Here is a 20,469-nt window from a genome sequence, read left to right as displayed (position 1 = left end):
TCTGAGTAGCTGGAAATACAGGTGCTTACCACCATGCCCAGCTAATTTTTAACTTTTTCTTCTGGAGAGATGGGGTTTTATTATGTTGACCAGGCTGGTTTTGAACTCCTGGCATCAAGTAAGCCTCCTGGCTTGGCCTCCCCAAGTGCTTCGATTACAGGCATGTGCCACTGTGCTCGGATGCATAGCAACTTTAACAAAAGGATTTAGACACACTCTGATTTCTCTATTGGATTTAGGGGATACCATATTCTCATTCGTACTATATTTATAAACCATATTTTAAGATATATGTTACAGAGGGCCAATCTAGCCTTTGTTCATTTTTTGAGCTTCAGTTTCAAAGGCCTTCCCATTTTGCCTTAGATTCTGGAGGATATAAGCCTGGAGGTCCCTTCTGGAGGCCGTGGGAAGGAAGACACAGGAGGGATCTTGTGGCAGCTCTGGGGCTGGGGATCTTCTTCCACTTTGCCTGCTCTGTGGAGCTGGTGTCATAAAATGTTTATGTGGATGGAATAAAACTACAGGGCCTTTCAAAATCAGAGTAAATGTCTCCCTCTGAAACTACAGTTTTTTTCCACCTACAAATTCTTAATTCTTCCCTAGGGATCTTCGGCAGGAAGGTGTCCGACAAGCTCATGGTAGCTGGTTCCGTCTCTCATTTGTATACAACCACTATCTCTTCTTTGCCTGTATCCTGGTGGTGCTACTGGCTATCATCCTATACCTTCTACGGCTACGCCGAATTCACCACCGACAAACGCGAACCTCAGCTCCATTGGACTTGCTGTGGCTTGAAGAGGTGGTGCCCATGATGGGAGTACAGGTGGGGCCGTGAGGCCGGGCCAGGACTAGAGAAGCTTGAGCACCCCCAAGTTGCTGCTCATTCAATTCCTCCACTTTCTTCTTTGGCCTCAGATGCTGTGATGCCTGACCTTGTGGATATCTGCCCTTGGAATTTCTACTTTACTTTCTACCATGATTCCTTCTAAGTACCCAGGTCTTCTCTGAGAGAAGCTATAATTTAATCTGTGAGGAACTAAATGACAGGAGATTGGTGCTAATATGGGGGACCAAGCTTTGTCCAATTGAAGCAGGCTTCAACTTCTCCTTCTGAGAGGTCTGGTATATTCCTGGGATCTCATCTTTTCTTCCCTTGCTGAAGCATGAAGTTTGGCACTGGGCACACTGGAAGCCTGGTTGAAATAAAACTTGTAGCATCTGACTGATACAAAGCCAGAGACATTCTAGAAAGTGCAGCAGCACCTTCCTTCTCTGTAACAGAGATATCATTTATGTGGAGATCCACAGCCTTTAATAAGGATCCAAGATCTTTGCAGTTCAATGGACCACATAGGAATTTCCAGGCACCAAAATGATATAACTTCCTTGCTTACTTGACAAAGAAGCCATCATGGGTGTGATCCAAGATCCCTGTCATAGTGTTGATGTTAGTACATGATTTTAAAGGTTAGAACCCCTTCTAAATGAATGATCTGTGGAAGATTTTAGTATCTTATCTGATGCCTGGTATGACCAGGATAGAACATTTTTCCATGTCTATGTGCCTCACAGGCTGTCTGGGCATTAATTTTGCTTTTTGAGCCTTAAGTGTGTTAGTAGGATGGAGAAGCTGTGATGGGGACTGGGAACCTGGATTTGTCTGATTTTAGGTTACTGCCCCCTAGGCCTGTTTTTATGAGCCTTGAGACAGGAAGATTCAAAGACAGTTTTTTCATTTCACTGCAAGATTAATATGTAGTTTGGGGAATGTGTTTGGGTTGTTTTTAAAAGAGAAGGAGAACAGAATCAGGAGAGTGGGCAAAGGCAATAAAATCAAAGTTCTTATTGTTTTAAGAAATGGAAGTTTTCTCAATTTCTGACTCTCGGAATGTCGGAAAGGGAGCAAATTCTAAACTTTGGAATAGATCAATCTGTTCATAAGCCACCTGGCAAGTTTCAGAACCTCTATTAAGAGACTGCTCAGTCATAAGCAGCACTTCCATTAATGAAGTGAGAGGAAAAGCCATAATAATTACATTTTCACCCGCTACCCTTCAGGAGCTTTGCTTCTCCTCTACATTTAGCCATTATATTGCATAAGGATTTCTCTTCATCAGCTCTGTGTGGTGTCTTGTCTTATATTTTACCCTTTCCTACATGCAGCCTTGAATGTCCTGTCCACGAATTTGCTCCCAGGGCTAGGAGCATTTTCTTTTCGTCACCTTTGATTTCTGAGATTAGATTAATAGGGGGAAAAGTCCCTGGCTTTAAAGAAAAAAAAAAGTAGACTCTTCAAACATAAATTTTATACTGGGAACAGAAAGGAATCAAATGCTTTATAAAACAGAAAAAGAAGATCTTCCTAGAAATAAACTAAGATAAAAATAAGTATACTGACCCTTGGTTGGTAGATAAAAAGATGACCAGTCTTGTATTGTATTGTTTTAAAATGAGATAAGCATGGACTAAACATGCAGACTCTGTTCCTTTTTTTTTTTTTTTCTTGGAGGCAGGGCCTCATGCTGTCGCCCAGGCTGGAGTGCAGTGGAGCAATATCATGGCTCACTGTAGCCTCAACCTCCTGGGCTCAAGCAATCCTCCCACCTCAGACTCCAAAGTAGCTTGGACTACAGGTATGCACCACCACACTCAGGTAATCTTTTATTTTTTTAGAGATGGAGCCTCACTATGTTGTCCAGGCTGGTCTCAAACACCTGGGCTCAAGCCATCCTCCCACCTTGGCCCCCAAAGTGCTGGGATTATAGGAATGAGCTACTGCACCTGGCCTCTGTTTCTTTGGAAATATATTACCTTTTATTAGGGCTTCTTTCATAGCAATTTCCTTTGGTTTTTAGGACTTCTACACTGCTTTTTCTTTTAGTACCAGTGCTCCATGAACCTTATGAATGCTGCTTAAAAATAATGTCAAGGCCAGCCATGGTGGCTTGTGCCTGTAATCTCAGCACTTTGGGAGGCCAAGGCAGGTGGATCACGAGGTCAGGGGTTCGAGACCAGCCTGGCCAAGATGGTGAAACCCCGTCTCTACTAAAAATATTTAAAAATTAGCTGGGCGAGGTAGCACGCGCCTGTAATCCCAGCTACTTAGGAGGCTGAGGCAGAAGAATCGCCTGAACCCAGGAGGCGGAGGTTGCAGTGAGCTGAGATCATGCCACTGCACTCCAGCCTGGGTGACAGAGTGAGACTCCACAACAACAACAAAAAATAAGGTCAAAATATGTTTTAGCTAGCTATTGCCTATCCAGTTAACATTTCCTTTTGCCCTCATCTTGGTTTCCAAATACTATCTTTGGTTTTCTTGTTAGAGCTAATCAATGATCTAGTCGGAAACTACTTGACTGGCTAACAGTGATCATATGCATGTGCTAAAAATGAAGTTGAAACAGGGAAGTAAGGGACTGGCCCAATTTGAAAGCTCGTATTAGTATTCTTCATCCTGGCTATAGTAATAACCATTCTTTGTTAAGACTTTGTTATGTACCAGACACTGTTAAGGATTTTATGTGTATTATTTAGTCATTACAACAACCTTTCAAATTGATATTACTCTGTTCTTTTTATAGTTGAGAATCTCAGGATATCTACATTTATCACTTTTTCAATATATATGTATTTCTTCTTTTGTTTTGCAGTGTTTAATGTGTTATATCCTGTTCATTACTTTAATATTATGGGATCTAGGCTTTTCTTTATTACCGTGAGCAAGGCTTCCAGGAGTTCCACAATACTGAAGGAAAATTTTATCATCCCTCAGAAGAACTGAATATTTACTGTTGGTATTGGCTCCTGTGCTGCTTCTGTTCTCCCTATTAATAGATTTTAAATGAAATCTCATTAGCTAGAAACAAAAGCCACTTATTCCTTGCTAAAGGCCAATTACTTAAATATAATTGCTTCCTTATAATAAAATAGCTTATAGGAGCAGAAATCTATCTTGCCTTACCCTTTGGTTTTTAAAGATTTCTTTTCTATTTGCATTTTTGCACTTTGGTGATTCTCCCGTGAAGATAATTATGGTGTCATAAAATTCACATTCCACTGGTCCTTTGAATCTTACCAACCACTCTTGTTAACAGAAGCAGTGAACCTGAACTATTTTAGTAGGCTTGTTATTACTGAGACAGGTCACAGATGTCAAAGCAGGAGTCAGTGGCTTGTAGTGATGCTTTTTAGTCTTGTGATAGCACAATCCATCACTTTCCCCAAATTCTTGTTACTAGAACATAATGAAAATATGTAAAATATCCATTTATGTGGCATTTCATTCACTTAAGTTGCAGTTAACTCTAAGCCAAATTATACCATTTTTTCTTCTCAGTACTTTAGTTCCTTGAATTTCCTTGGTGTGGGAAATTTTTGCTGAGATTTTTCTTTTTGTTTTTTATAAATAATTTCAACTTATTTTAGATTCAGGGGGTATAAGTGCAGGTTTGTTACATGAGTATATTGAGTGATGCTGAGGTTTGGGGTACAGATCCCATCACCAGGTGGTGAGCATAGTACCTAATAGATAGTTTTTCAACCCGTGCTCTCCTCTCCCCCTCCCTGCTCTAGTAGTCCAGTGTCTCTTCTGGTCTGGGAAATTTTCATCACTTTCCACCCATCTTCTATTTATTCTCCAAATATCTTCCAAAGTATCCTGCCCCACCCCCTCCTCATCCTAAGAGATTCCTTTAACTTCAAGACCTTGGCCAGTGATTGCTGAAATGTGGCTGACTGAATGCCTGCCATGCACTTGCTAAACTAGTCTTTTTAGGCATTAACATTTATTATCACATCCATATTTACATTTTTGAAATAAAATAATGTACACTTCTCACTGGTATCATCTACACAGATGCTTCTCACAGTTTTGTGTTTTGCTTTTTGTCAGGGATGGAAGACAAGTGAGTGGTATCACTTAAGAGAAAGAACAGTAAGTAGGCTTAACGAACGGCAGACCTGGATTCTAGTTCTGGCTTTGTCATTTACTAGCTCTGGTACCCCATGCAAGTCACTTACCATCTCTGGTTTGGTTCTCATCTATACAACAAGGTGGCTAGACAAGATTAGAAACTAAAAGCAGAAGACAAGGTAGAAAAGTCATAAGGCTTTGGGAAGAGCATTTTGTCTTTTGGTTTAGAAGACCAGGCTGCCCAAAAGAGCCTCCTATTTTATCCATAACCCCTGATGATAAGGTTGGTAGAAATGGAGTTTCTAATACCAATCATGATAAATTTCAGAAGAGTTTTAAAGCTGGGATTTTAAAGGTCTTCTGGCCAACCCCCTTGATTTGTATGGGTGATGAAACTGAGGCCCAGAGCAGTAGTAATATGTGTAAAGTCACAGTGACTGGCCTCCTAGGCCCCAGGTTTCTCTGTAACACAGACACCCCAACTACTTTGTCAGCTACAGTGAATGCTCATTGACAGAATCTTTCTGCAAGTATAAACAGAATCTATTCTTTATAAGACAGCTGGCCACAACTAACCATGCCCAATCTTTATAACTGCTTCTGACATTCATTTATGACTGCTTTGCTCACATTTAGGAATAAACTTTGAAAAAAATACTTTGTTTGAAATAGTGCCAAGTTTTCACTACATCTATTCTAGTTTCTGTATTTCTTTTAGTACTTTTAAATTTTATACATCTTTTTGAAACAATTAATTTTACACAATTTCCTTTACCACAGCATCCAAGCAATTCATTAGATGACTACAGCCTAGATGAAGGTATAAATGCCTATTACATCTACCTCATTAAAGAACTTCGTGGTTAATTCTTGGACAGTTTCCAGACTCTGTTACAGAAACAGAGAGCTGTTTCTTTTTGTTGTCTTTAAACTTTTCAAATTAATTCAAAACTAGTATCTAGTTGTCCTTTTTGCTGTGGTATGTGGTATAAATGTTGACTGGGAATAGGAATTATGGTAGAAACAGCAGATGTTTCAAATTCTTCCATTTTAGTCTCTTAGGAATGCTAGCTCCAGAGTCCAGCCCCTGAGGCAATATGCTCTGTCAAACTTGTGAGGATTTTTTTGGTGTTACAAAAAATACTACTGTTAAAAAATAAGACTCAAGACCAAAAGTTTTAATAATAATAGGATTGTTAGTCAATAATATTTTGATTTAATACTATAAAATAGCAAACAGTGACTATACCTCAAATCGAACACTTATTAGGTTGTGTTCTTGGCCCGCTCTCTCTCATAACATGGATCTAAGTTGAAAAGCTGTGGCACCTTGTTTGGGTGTCCCATCTATCCTGTTTTCTGTTTCTGCAGATGGCTTGTTCAAGCTTCATTTTAAGCCTGCTCCGTCTACTTACTTATATCCTAATAGACTTCTCTTGTGTTATTATACATTTCTCTTTTGCTCTAATATTTCATTATTTCCCAGTTTGTCGGTACCGTTATTAGAGGGACAGGAAAGGAATAACACACTAGTTGACCATTTTCTCTGGAAATCTGAGCAATAGGAGATCCTTTTAATAAAACCAAATCATTACTAATACTACAAGGGCTTTCACTTTTGAGATGTAATCCATCATTGCTTGCCATTTTTATGAAAACCAAAGTTGAAAAATTTTCTGAATCACAGGCTATGTATAGCCACACATACATGACTTCAGGTTAGCATAAAGATATGTCTGCTCCTGAGCCTCTCCTTCTAAAGTAGGGCAGCCACTTGTATATCCTCTGGTGGCCCACTCCTCCTCCTCCACTCCAAGGAAGCTCTGGTACTTTCCTAAGTGGCCCCTCCTACAGAGGACTTGCCAGCATTTGGCTGCTGCTGGTGAAGACTGCCCCTTATTAGCTTCATAAGTGTCTTTCTACAAGCAGGAATCCCAGACACAGACTTTGGTTTCTAGTAGTTCTGTTACTGTGTTTTATTTGAAGTTCTCATTCTACAATTCCCTTTTATTTGAAGCCCTGAAGTACATGCCATGTCTCCCCCATTATTTCTACCTTGATCGAAGGCCTCTGTGGAGTGTGGTGAAAGACATCTTTTGATTATGATCCACAACTAGACACACCACACTTTAAAAAACCAAAGGCTGCCTTTATTACATTGCTTTGGAGAGCTGTTAAGACGATGTTTTTTTACTGCTTCACATTAAACAATACTTTTGCTGGATTTTGAATTCTTAACATTCTCACTGACAAACATTTTAAGTCAGTGTTGAGGAAAATGTGCAATGCATGTTAGAGAGGTGATGCATTCTCCCTTATGCAGGGACATGGGTATATGTGTTACATATGCTGATATATAACCCACTATTTATCCCAGGACCACAAGTGTAGCTATAGATAAACTGGTTATCCTAAAATTATGATCATCAGTGTTGATCTCTGCAACCGACATTGCTTTAGGGAGTTGCTAACCATTACCCCTGCTACAATAGATAGTATTTGTCAGTCTAAGTTACAGACAAAATATTCTAAGTTGACAGATTAAGAAAGCCATGTGTTTTAATTTCCTTCATGTTTTAAAAACAACGGACAGAAGTGCAGAGAAACTTTTGAAAATACTAAGGGAAATTTATTTAATCCTATAGGTATACGATGACTTTTTGGGAAAAAGATATTTGGGACATCAAACTGTAATTGTCCATTTTCCATTCATGCATTAACTCATTCAATATTTGATATGTGTCTGGCAGTGCTGGGAATAACAAATATAAAAAATAAGATAATCATTCACTGGGAGCTCATAGGTGGCATAATACAGTTATATAACTAAATGCAACCAGTTGTTTTTCCAAATGTATTCATCATCTGTAATAAAGAAAAACGAAGTAAAACATCTGAAACTTTATTCACCAGTTGCTACTTCCTTGGAGGGAACTGTAGAAGCATTAATATATGGTTCTTTGGGTTGGGTCACACTGCCCTCTGCTGACTCACTTATTAACTAAGGACAACCTGGGTTTGAGGATCAGGAGAGGATGGTGTGGGAACCTGCCTCAGGAACTAAAGTCCCCTTTCTTTGAAGGATTCTATCCAGAAGAGATCATATCCTACTAACATACTAACAGGATCAATATAGCAGATCAAATGATAGGGTGGGGTGGAAATTAGAGGGAATGGGAATAAGCTAGTCAGAACTTTCTAAGGTAACTAGTCTATTAGGACCTAAGCCAGTGGTCCCTAGACTTGTCTGCACATTGGATACCTGGGGGAACTTTTAAAATATGCCTTTTATTATGTCCAGAGATTGTGAGTTCATTGGTCTTAGATGAGGCTTGGGTTTTGGGATTTTTCTGACATTCAAATAAGAGAGAAGTCGGGAATCTCTTCTAGGCAATAGCATAAACCCATCAGGGTCTAGGATTTATGAAAAATTGACAAACTGTTTTGCTAAGAATCACCTGTGTTAGTCTGCTTGCATTGCTATAAAGAAATACCTGAGAATTTTTATAAAGTAAAGAGGTTTATTTGGCTCACAGTTCTGCATAGAACTGTACAGGTGGCATGGCACTGCCATCTGCTTCTGGTGAGGGCCTCAGGAAGTTTACAATCATGGTGGAAGGTGAAGGGGAGCCAGTGTGTCACATGGTGAGAGAGCAAGAGAGAGGAGGAAGTTCTAGGCTTTTTTTGTTTTGAGACAAAGTCTTGCTCTATTGCCCAGGCTGGAGTGCAGTGATGCGATCTTGGCTCCCTGCAACCTCCACCTCCTGGGTTCAAGTGATTCTCCTGCTTCAGCCTCCCAAGTAGCTGGGACTACAGGCATGCACCACCATGCCCAGCTAATTTTTTGTATTTTTAGTAGAGATAGGGTTTCACCATGTTAGCCAGGATGGTCTCAATCTCCTGATCTCATGATCTGCCTGCCTTAGCCTCCCAAAGTGCTGGGATTACAGGCGTGAGCCACTGCGCCTGGCCCAGTTCCAAGTTCTTTTAAACAACCAGCTCTTGCATAAACTACCAGAGTGAGAACTCACTCATTACTATGGGGATGGCACAAAGTCATGCAAAAGGGATCCACCCCCAGGACTCAAATACCTCCCACTAGGTCCACCTCTAACACTGAATGTCACATTTTGAACATGAGATTTGGAGGGGAGAAAACATCCAAACCATATCACCACCTGAGAATGGCACACTACAGGTCACACAAACTTATGGAGTACTGGAGTTGAAAAAACTGAGATCACCTTGTTCGGAGATTAAAAATGGGAAACGTTAGGTCATAGATCATTTATGGCTCCCAGACATGTTGAACCTGCATAACATTTTAAAAAATCTTGAAATTAGTTTCCAATACTTAATTGAGAGGTTTCACATAAAAATCTAGACTTGTGGCTTCTTTTAAAAAGCCAGAAGATTTGGTGACTTAAACACTGTAAAATTAAACATTTATATCTGAATCCAGCATCTCTTTTTGCTTTGTAAATGAGGTCAAGGATGAAATCCAGATGTTTGTTTTCCCTTTGTATTTGTATTGTTACTGTATGAAATCTAAGTATATCCAAGGAAAACTAAAGATAAACTTATTTTCCTTATTTCAAAAAGCGAAACAAAAACCCAGAAGATCTAACAACTCTGGACCTGTAGAGCAGCAGCAACAGACCAGAACTCAGCAGTAGGTTAGCCCGAGCTGACACACCTGCTCGCCAGTGTTACGGTCTCCACCAGCCTGACCCCAGAGGTCATTTGATTTGGTCTACCCTACTCTTGCCTTCTACAGAACTAAAACTAACTTCCTGCAACTTTCACCCATTGCTCCCAGCTCTGCAGCACAATGGAAGCTCATTCCCTCTTCTGCATGAGAGGGCTTCAACTTCTAAGGAAAGGAATCTTGCTCTCTCCCCAAATGTTCTCTTCTCCAGTTAAATATCCCTAGTTCCTTCAACTATTCCCTGTGTGATAGGGGTTCTGGACTCCTCACCATCCTGGTGTCTTCTTCTGGATACACACTTAGTGACCATCACAGTGAAATGCAACATGTTAGGGGTATTCTGGCTATGGCTGTGACACGTCTACTGAGAAAACCTGAAGTACCACTAATTTTTCTGTTACCATATAATAATAACACGAATACTAGTTGGTTCATTTTGAATCTGAAACCAACTGAAATCCCCAAGTCTTTCTTATACGAAATGATATAAAGCCAGGTTTCTTCAGCCCAAACTTATACAACTTATTTAATTTAAATGAATATGTTACATTTCTAATCTGTTTAATTTCATTTTGATGGGGTCACTCTGGGACTGTTTTCAGTTGCCACTGTCATCTATTATATTAGCAACATTGGGTTGCTCCACCCTCAAATCACATGTTTCCAATGCCTTCATCCAAATCACTGATTTAAAAAATAAAGTTGAATAAGACAGAGCCTTATAAAATATCAATAGAGACCAAAATCACACTAATTCAGTGGTCAACAATTTGTTTAAATATCTGGATAGATGTCCACGTACTACACCATCAAGGCCATCTCTTTCTTATTACAAGGCTGTTAGGAAACCCTCTCAGGAACCAATTTATACTGATTCCGTTCCTCTGACTTACACTGTTTGTTTGTTGTTGTTTTTTTGTCTTTTTCTTTTATAAGATGGGGTTTCACCATGTTGGTCAGGTTGGTCTTGAACTCCCGACCTCAGGTGATCCGCCTGCCTTGGCCTCCAAAGTGCTTGGATTACAGGCGTGAGCCACCACGCCCGGCCTGACTTAGTAATGTTAACAGCCTTATCAAAAGAGGAACTAGCCAGGCGCAGTGGCTCACACCTGTAATCTCAGCACTTTAGCAGGCTGAGGTGGCTGAGGCAGGTGGATCACTTGAGGTCAGGAGTTCGAGACCAGCCTGGCCAACATGGTGAAACCCCTTCTCTACTAAAAATATAAAATTAGCTAGGCTTGGTTTGTGCCTGTGGTCCCAACTACTTGGGAGGCTGAGGCATGAGAATCACTTGAACCTGGGAGGCAGAAGTTGCAGTGAGCTGAGATCAAGTCACCACACTCCAGGCTGGGCAACAAGAACAAAACTCTGTCTCAAAAAAAAAAAAAAGAGGACCTAGGCTGGGCGTGGAGGCTCATACCTGTAATCCCAGCCAGCACTTTGGGAGGCCGAGGGCAGATCACGAGGTCAGGAGTTTGAGACTAGCCTGGCCAATATAGTGAAACCCTGTCTCTACTAAAAATACAAAAAACTAGCTGGGCTTGGTGGTGGGTGCCTGTAATCCCAGCTACTTGGGAGGCTAATGCTGGAGAATTGCTTGAACCCTGGAGGCAGAGGTTGCAGTGAGCCAAGATTGCGCCACTGCACTCCAGCCCAGGCAACAGTGCAACACTCCATCTCAAAAAAAAAAGAGGAACTAGGTTAGTGCTTGAGAAATCCAAGTGGGTTTTGGTGATTACCTCCTTTTCCAAGTACTTACAAACCATTTTGCTACATATATACATTAAGCTTGTCAAAGTCTGTAACTTCTCCATTTCTGAAAATCAGGATATTAGAAGACATTACCTATTTTTTTTGCTGAAGATCAGCCGGCTACTTTGGGGTATGCTAATCCTATCCTTTCAAACTTCACCTAAGTGAAGTTAAGATCATAAAGAAATTCTATTTAGGCAGAATTAAGGACTCAGGAGAACAAGGAGATAGAAATCATACATGTAGAACCAAGAGCTTGCCAACACTGAAAAACCTGACACAAAACCTGTTAAGCAGCAAATGGCAGTACATTTCTCTCTCTACATTAAAACTGATTTTCAACATGAAAAACAGATTTAAAAAGGAACCTTTAGGGTAACCATACTTAATGCATTCTTGATCCAGTGACTATCTCAAAACAGGAAAAGATTTTTAAATAAGTTGACCATTTGGAAACCACTTGGTATGTCAAGGTCATCTCATACAAAAGCCCCAGTTCTTATGCTCTCTGATGAGCTCTCAAAAGCACGGTTACAGTCCCAGGAAGCTGGTCCTCTGAGAATCATTTTGGGACTCTTCGGAGTTCATTCATCAGCCAAAGAGCAGCAGTGAGCAAAGCCAAGGATCCTGACTGGTGAGTGGCAGCCAGAGGAGTTGGGACGTACATCAGCAGTGTGCTAATGCCCAAGCCCACCTGTCACAAAGGAAAGAAGGCAATAGGAAAGGCAGTAGCCAAAAGTTCACACTGAAAATCACCAGGCACCGATAACCACACATCAATCTCCACATCCTCCCATCAGGGCAGTGAAAATACACACATTTTTCATTTCACAAGCAAATATGCTACGAAACAAATTTGAACAAAATTGATAAACCTAAAATTCCCCTTAATTATCCTTCATTCCATCCCAATTCCCCAAAATAGTCAGTTACGAGTTTTGTACTTATACTTTAGTATGTTTATAGAGAAATAGTTTTGTGCTTTTGAAAAAACACATTGTTCTGTGTCACTTGCTTTTTTCCCACTTAACAATATACAGTATGTTTTGAGATCTTTTCTTTTCCTTTTTTTGTTCTTTGGTTTTTTTGTTCCAAGAACTAGAGATCTTATTATTTAAACTGCTGTACAGTATATTCCACAGTATGGATATACCATAGTTGTTTAACTATTTAAGTTGTTTCCAATTTTTCACTATCACAATTCTATGATGAATTTCCTCATATAAAAGATCTTTGTGAATTAGACTGTTTCTAGGACAGACACTAATAAGTCCTTTTGCTAGGCCAAAGGATTATCCATTTAACTTTTAAAAGATATTGCCAAATTCCTCTCTGAAAAAAACTGTACCAACACATGCTGTCACCAAGAATATTTGAAGGTATCCATTTTCCAATGCCCATGGCAATACCTAATTCTCATTTTTTCATTTTTTTTCCAATTTGATAGGAACAAAATGGTACTCATTTTTAAAATGTGCTCCTCTCTGATTATCAGTGAAACTCATCATTCTTTTTGTGGTAATTGTGTACTGATGTCCTTTACTTATTTTCTGGTTATTAATCTTTTTTGTTTTTTTAGACAGAGTCTCAGTCTGTTGCCCAGGCTGGAGTGCAGTGGCACAATCTTGACTCACTGCAACCTCCGCCTCTCGGGTTCAAGCAATTCTTCTGCCTCAGCCTCCTGAGTAGCAGGACTACAGGCGCACACCACCATGCCCAGCTAATTTTTGTATTTTTAGTAGAGACGGGGTTTCACCATATTGGACAGGCTGGTCTCGAATTCCTGGCCTTGTGATCTACCCACCTGGGCCTCCCAAAGTGGTGGGATTATAGATGTGAGCCACCGCACCTGGCCTAATCTTTTAATTTATTGTTAAGTATGGAAAATATTTTCTCCTAGTCTGTCACCTTTCCTTTTTTTTTTTTTTTCCAACAGACAGGATCTCACTCTGTTGCCCAGGCTGGGGTGCAGTGGTGTGATCTTGGCTCACTGTAGCCTCAACCTCCCTGGCCTAGGTGATCTTCCCACCTCAGCCTCCCAAGTAGTTTGGACTACAGGCACACACCCACATGCCCATCTAATTTTTGTATTTTTGGTAGAGACGGGGTTTTGTCATATTGCCCAGGCTGGTCTCAAATTCCTGGCTCAAGTGATCTGCCCACCTAAGCCTCCCAAAGTGCTGGGATTACAGGTATGAGCCATTGTGCCCAGCCTCTTTTTAACTTTGTACTGGGGATACTGTCAGACCAAAAAGAAGTGGTTTATACCTGTGTATATGCCAAAGCCAGCAGAGTCATTGCTGCCATCTTGGTCCTTCTAGGAAGGGTAATTCTCCGGGAAAAGAAGTATAGCACTGTAATGGCAGTGACTGAAGTGATTCCCTGCAGGAAAGAAAGATTCTAACACATTAGAAAGAAGTGCCAGGTTTCTACTCACCTTACATGTATCTCCTGTAGAAACCACTCAGCAACCAAGTACCCTCCTGTACCAGTCACAGAGAAGATCCCCGCAGTTCCACCCTGATTCCTCCTCTGCAGACTGTCTCTTCCACCGTCCTCTTCTGCTTGCCACTTAAACGTTGGTGTGACCCAGGGCTCCACCTAAGTTTCTGTATGTACCACTTTATATACCCTCACTCCCAGTGATCTCATCCACCTTCCAATGTGGGTGTTCCCCTCATTTTTAAGTCATTCTTTGCATCCTTATCCCTAACTGTATCTCTAATCCTATATTCTTAAAGCAGGGCTGACCCCAGCAGATGAGGGTTATCTTCCTGGGGTATGAGTGGAGAAAGTGGTGGTGCCACCTGCTGGTGCTAAAAAAGACCTAATATCTCATTTTCATTCCTATCCCTTCAGAACCAAGGTCCAGGGCTGGCAATAAGGTCCCCTTCCTCTCCCACGATATCAGGGAGAATGTTTTCTATCATATTTCCACATTTATTTCACTTTGTTTCCTTTTCAGAGCTTTCCACAATGACAATTTCAATCAGGCTTTACTTATGCCAAAATACTGTGTGCAGGTGGGGACTCAGTCCACAGCAGGTAATGGTACCTCCGCCCACTCCCCGTTGGACAGCTGAATCCTCTGGCCCTCTCTCTCTGTATGTGCTGTCTTTCATCTCACACTCAACATGCCTCCATCTGATGACACCCTCCCACCTCTAGCTTCACACTCATTTCGATGGTCCCATTCCTGTTGGTCATGTTTTAAGCATGCTGCAGAAGAAACTTTGGGATTTCACTTGATCTGTCTTCACCTTTATTCCTGACAGCCAATCTATTAACTCACTCCCTCCCTCCCTCCTCTCTCTCTCTCTCTCTCTCTCTCTCTCTCTCTCTCTTTCTTGCAGAGATCAGGTCTCCCTGTGTTGCCCAGGCTAATCTTGAACTCTTGGGCTCAAGCGATCCTCTTGTCTTACCCTTCCAAAGTGCTGGGATTACAGGCATGAGCCACTGTGTCCAGTCTTCTTATTTTTAAATTTAACTTTTTTTTTTTTTTTTTTTTTTTTTTTTTTTTTTGAGACGGAGTTTCGCTCTTGATACCCAGGCTGGAGTGCAATGGCGCGATCTCGGCTCACCGCAATCTCCGCCTCCTGGGTTCAGGCAATTCTCCTGCCTCAGCCTCCCGAGTAGCTGGGATTACAGGCACGCGCCACCGTGCCCAGCTAATTTTTTGTATTAGTAGAGACGGGGTTTCACCATGTTGACCAGGATGGTCTCGATCTCTTGACCTCGTGATCCACCCGCCTCGGCTAAATTTAACTTTTTAAGAGACAGGCTCTCACTCTGTCTCCCAGGCTTACAGTACAGTAATGTGATCACAGCTCACTGCAGCCTCAAGCTCCTGGACTCAAGCAATCTTTTCACTTCAGCCTCCAAAAGTGCTGGTATTACAGGTGTGAGCCACTGTGCCCAGCCTCTGTGTTCCTTTAAATTCTCTCTCAGATGCATCATTCTTCTCAAGTTCCATTCCTACCATGTAGCCCCCATCCCCCTCACCCTCCCCAGCACTGCAGTGGCACTATGCTTCTCACAGTCTCCTTACTGCTGATCTTTCCCCACTCCAATTCATCACACCCAGGCCTCCACGCCAATCTTTACATGGCCCATAGCAGACCCTCACTACATATTAGCTTAAATAGAATAAAAAGTACTGGTGAAGCTCCTGGCTCCTGGCTCCTTGAGGTTCTGGTTTAGCTGCAATAGCTATGTGCTCAGCAACTATGGTCTCTGCATTCTCCTCTCTACTCAACCTCATTTCTGCTGAAATGACTTTCTAGGTATGTGCAGGATTGAAGGAGGTTATCACTTGCCAAGTAGTAAAAGGCATATTTGAACTTTAAGAAGCTGGTAATGCCCTGAAAGCTAGAATTTGGCTGGGATGGGTGGTGAGGGACAGGGGTGAGTAATGAGGACAAAGACATTAGATGAGAGAACTAGTCCTAAAATTTCTTCCAAAGAGAGCAAGAAATATAGTTCCTGCTCTACCCTGTTGCCATCAGTGCTTCACCGATGACACTCCAAAGCCTATGATAGGCTCCTGTGCTCTCTGGCAGGTAACCACCAGCTACACTTACCAGAATCCGGTGATCAAACTGCACCATGGTGGGATTCTCAAAAACATTCCTCAGGATGGGGGAGAAGGTAAAGAGGTCCTCCGGGATCCAGGAGTCTCCCATTTTGGGAAAGGAGTTGTAAACAAGTCCAGCATCTAGCCCTGCCACAAAAGCCCCTGTATTCCAAGGTAAGTGGTATTTATTAAAATGAGAGGAAGAAGAGACCAGATATTAGTTCTGACATAGAAAAAGTCTGTTATCCCAGAGTTAAACTAAGGGAATAGTCAGAGAATAATAGAAAGATCTACAACAGGAGTTCTCCAAGAGGGAAGATCCATAACAATCACCATGGAAACTTCAAATCTCTGCATCCTTACCTGCTCCCACCCCAAGATTCTGCTTCCTCTAGAGAAGTGGAGTAGAGGCTCTGGTGTAGGGGGAGGAGGAGAGGCTTATTAGCTTAGAAAAATTCCCTTAGTGATTTTGATGCCCTCCTCACCCCCTACTGAGTGCTACTGATTTATTTTAGAAATGCTCTCCCACAGATGTCTGCATGAGTGACTCCCTTACTTCCTCAGCTTCCACTCAGATGTCCTTATCAAAGAGATTTCACTTGATGATCCCATGTAAAACAGCACTCCCCTAGCCCATTTTCTGTCTCCTGACCCTAATTTATTTTTCTTCGTGGCGTTAAATACCATCTAACACATTATGTTTCTATTGTGCATTATCTGTCTTCCCCAAATGCTCAATAAATGTTTTTTGACTGAACACAGAAGTGAGAAAAATCCCAAAACTTATAAATGAAATCCTGGATAAACAAATAAAGAGGGTATTCATGAATGAATGGATGACTGATCCATTATTTATTATCAAAGAAAATCCAGAAATGTTTGGGTCACCCTCCCTTTTTTTTTTTCCTGTTTTTGAGTCAGAGTCTTGCTCTGTCACCCAGGCTGGAGTGCAGCGGCATAATCTTAGCTCACTGCAGCCTTGACCTCCTGGGCTCAAGCAATCTTCCCGCCTGAGCCCCCTGAGTCGCCAGGACTACAGGTGCACAACATCACACCTGGCTAATTTTTGTATTTTTTGTAGAGATGAGGTTTCACCATTTTGCTCAGGCTGGTCTTGAACTCCCTGGCTCAAGCAATCCACCTGCCTCAGCATCCCAAAGTGCTGGAATTACAGATGTAAGTCACCATACCCAATGCACTCCATATTTATTTTTTTTAAATACCTCTTATGAAGTAAAAATTCATGCTCTTATGCCAAAAATAAAAGTGTTGAGTAGCTCATTGGTTTGAATCAACATTATTTTTTATTCCAGAGCAGTGCTGTCAATAGAACTTTCTGTGAGAGTGGAAGTATTCTGTATTTGTGTCATCCAATATACTAGCTACTAGCCACATGTGCCTATGGAGCATCTGAAATGTGGCCAGTGTGACTGAAGAACTAAATTTTAAATTTTATTTAACCTTAAATTAATAAGTTTAAATATCCATACAAGGCTACAGATTCCTCCACTAGATAGTGCAGTTCTAGAATGAGAGCAGCAGAGGTGCTGTGGTTTAAAGAATGAAAAAGGCTGGGTTTGTGGCTCATGCCTACAATCCCAGCACTTTGGGAGGCCGAGGTGGGAGGATCACTTGAGGTCAGGAGTTTCAGAACAGCCTGGCCAACGTGGTGAAACCCCGTCTCTACTAAAAATACAAAAATTAGCTGAGCGTGGTGTCATGCATCTGTAGTCCCAGCTACTTGGGAGGCTGAGGCATGAGAATCGCTTGGACCCAGGAGGCAGAGGTTGCAGTGAGCTGAGATCATGCCACTGCACTACAGTCTGAGCAACAGAGTGAGACTTGGTCTCCAAAAAAAAAAAAAAGAATGAATGAAAAAAATCCTATGTTGGTCTCTCTATGCCAATGAACTCTCCACCTGTAACCATCTCTGAGGGCAAGTCTTTTGTCTGAACCATCTTGATGTAATGTGATAATAACAATAATGTTTATATAATAGTAACAGCTAACACTTATATAGCCTTTGCTACATACCAAGTACCGTTCTACACATTTCACATTTACTACTCATACTGTTGTCATAATCTCCATTTTACAGATAAGGTCTCTAAGTCCCAAGAGAGGTTACAGAGCTTGCAAAGGTCATACAGTTCATAGGTGGTGAAGCTAGGATTTGAAGCTAGGCAGTCTGGATCTAGGTACATATTCAATATTTTTGTTCAATTGACAGGAAAGTAGAATTTTTGGAAGAGAGAAAGGAACAGGAAGCAGAGGGTGAAGATAGTGGAAATGAGAGAAGCAGATGTGAAAAGGAAATATAAAGATGCAGAAGAAAGGGGCAAAGCATTAGGCAAGAGGTCCCACCTTAGAATGCAATGCTAACAGGTCATCTCTGATGAGCTGAGTCCTACCTGAGAGAGCTGTAAGGAACACCAGACCTGCTGTTCCATGAGCAAATCGTCTCAACCGTAGGAGTTGACGGGTTTCAGGCAACTAAATAGGAAAAAAAATCATTCAGTTAAACTGTGTTGCAGGAACAATGAGAGGCAGCAAAGATCTCCAATGCCAAACCCAAGTGACAAATTAGGATCAGATCTTCTCTGACCCCTAGACTAGGTTAAGTACTCCCAGCAGATATTCTGTTCCAACGTGCGCTGTATTTTATTATAATTATATGTTACTATCTGTTTTCCCTGATACCCCCTTAAGTTTTGTGAAGGCAGGAACTGCCATCTTTCTTACGACAGCAATCTTAGCCTAGTGATTGGCGCATAGGTACTCATTACGTATCTGTTCAAAAACTGAATGATTTACATTATTCAGGAAAAAATGTTTCATCCAGCTAAAAGGATATAGCTTAAGATCAGGACTGGATTTTCATGTGTGTGATATTAGTGTTTAGCAAATATAGTCAGAATCAAAATTGCATAAAATGCTTAGAGATTTCTGTGTTTAGTGTTTTTGATAAAATCAAAATTTGTTCTTATTCTTACTACAGCCAACTTCTAATACTAATCAATGAATCGTCAAATATTGATTAAGAACGTTATAAAAAGGTGACTATAAAGATACAAAGGAGTTATGTCAGAATGCTATCCTCAAATAGCTTACAATCTACTATATGAAAAGTTAGGTATCATTACTAACATATCATAGGACAGTATATCGGCACTGTCCAATAGAACTTTCTGTGATGATGGAAAAGTACTATCATCTACCTGAGGAGAGCTTGAAACCTGGCTAGTATGAATGAAAATTAAATTAAAAATTAATTTAATTTAAAGTTTAAGTAAACCAAAAGCTTATTTAAATAAAGTTAATTTTATTTAATTAATTAAAAAATTATTTTTTCTTCCTCACTCTGTCACCCAGACTGAAATGCAGTGGTGTGATCTTGGCTCACTGCAACCTCCAACTCCCAGGCTCAAGTGATTCTCCTGCCTCAGTCTCCCAAGTGGCTAGGTTTACAGGTGTGTGCCACTATTGCCTGGCTAATTATTTAATTTTTAGTAGAGATAGGGTTTCACCATGTTGGCCAGGCTGATCTCAAACTCCTGACCTCAAATGATCCATCCACCTCAGCCTCCTAAAATGCTGGGATTACAGGCATGAGCCACCGTGCCCAGCCTTAATTAATTAAAATTTAAATAGCCGTATGTAGCTAGTAGCTAATGTGTTGGACAGCATTGCACTATATGGCTCATTGGCTAGCATCTCAAATCCTTTTTGTAATTAGGTGAATCTAAATATACAGAGAAAAACAATTGATAAAGTTATCAGTAACCTTTAAGAGTACAATTTCAGCAGTGAGAGTATGTGGGTTTATGTGTGAGTGTGGGTAAATGTGTGAGTGTGTATGTACTGGGCTGGGTGGGGAAGATAATAACAGGGATTGAAAAGAAGGAATAGGTTGTCAGGAGGTAGCAGCTATATATGCAGGCAATTCATTTTAGAAGTTTGGCTTTGACTGGTGTGGTGGCTCACACCTGTAATCCCAGCACTTTGGGGAGGCAGAGGCAGGTGGATCACCCGAGGTCAGGAGCAGCCTGGCCAACATGGCGAAACCCCGTCTCTACTAAAAATACAAAAAAATTATCTGGGCATGATGGCTCATGCCTGTAGTCCCAGCTACTTGGGAGGCTGAGGCAGGAGAAGTGCTTGAACCCGGGAGGCGGAGGTAGCAGTGAGCCGAGATTGCATCACTGCATTCCAGCCCGGACAACAGAGTGAGACTCCATCTCAAAACAAACAAACAACAAAAACAAAAGAAGTCTGGCTTTGAAAGTCAGGAGAACAGGAATTATTCAGATGTGGTTGTCTAGTACAACAATATTTCAACCCAATTGGCTTCTCTGTGGGAATGACTGCCCAGACATTTTCAGTCCTTATTGGGATTGAGCTGCTAGTTCCAAGTACCTAACAGATGATTCAACTCAAAAGTCCTGCTGTCATCTCAAACTTTTCTCCAGGAACAGCTTACTCAGGTCAACCCATAATTTCAATACCTAATATAAGACTCTT

At 41.1% G+C, this 20,469-nt stretch overlaps 2 protein-coding genes across 5 annotated transcripts in view; one reads left to right on the top strand and one right to left on the bottom strand.

Moving 5' to 3' along the window:
- Nucleotides 1-16,738, top strand: part of ENTPD7 (ectonucleoside triphosphate diphosphohydrolase 7) — a 60,800-nt gene extending 44,062 nt beyond the window's left edge. For 2 of the 3 annotated variants that reach the window (XM_012439439.2, XM_012439440.2), the window contains exon 13: nucleotides 607-8,689. In XM_012439439.2, coding sequence (XP_012294862.1) covers nucleotides 607-838 — 232 coding nt within the window. In that variant the 3' untranslated portion in view covers nucleotides 839-8,689. Of the gene's footprint in view, nucleotides 1-606; nucleotides 8,690-15,934 lie in introns of those variants that run through there. The other variant, XM_012439441.2, reaches the window with a different exon arrangement.
- LOC105708193 (heme A synthase COX15) overlaps nucleotides 1-20,469 on the bottom strand; it is a 38,724-nt gene that overhangs the window by 9,409 nt on the left and 8,846 nt on the right. The window contains exons 6-9 of one of the 2 annotated variants that reach the window (XM_012439443.3): nucleotides 18,360-18,441; nucleotides 15,956-16,110; nucleotides 13,644-13,757; nucleotides 11,332-12,069 (exon numbers count right to left, since the gene is read on the bottom strand). In XM_012439443.3, coding sequence (XP_012294866.1) covers nucleotides 11,938-12,069; nucleotides 13,644-13,757; nucleotides 15,956-16,110; nucleotides 18,360-18,441 — 483 coding nt within the window. In that variant the 3' untranslated portion in view covers nucleotides 11,332-11,937. Of the gene's footprint in view, nucleotides 1-11,331; nucleotides 12,070-13,643; nucleotides 13,758-15,955; nucleotides 16,111-18,359; nucleotides 18,442-20,469 lie in introns of those variants that run through there. The other variant, XM_021672945.2, reaches the window with a different exon arrangement.

Source organism: Aotus nancymaae, unplaced genomic scaffold, assembly GCF_030222135.1.
Source record: "Aotus nancymaae isolate 86718 unplaced genomic scaffold, 86718_ANA_hifiasm-v0.15.2.pri h1tg000010l, whole genome shotgun sequence".
Classification (NCBI taxonomy): Eukaryota; Metazoa; Chordata; class Mammalia; order Primates; family Aotidae; genus Aotus; species Aotus nancymaae.
Note: the sequence above shows the minus strand (reverse complement) of the source record. Positions and strands in the feature narration are given on the sequence as shown.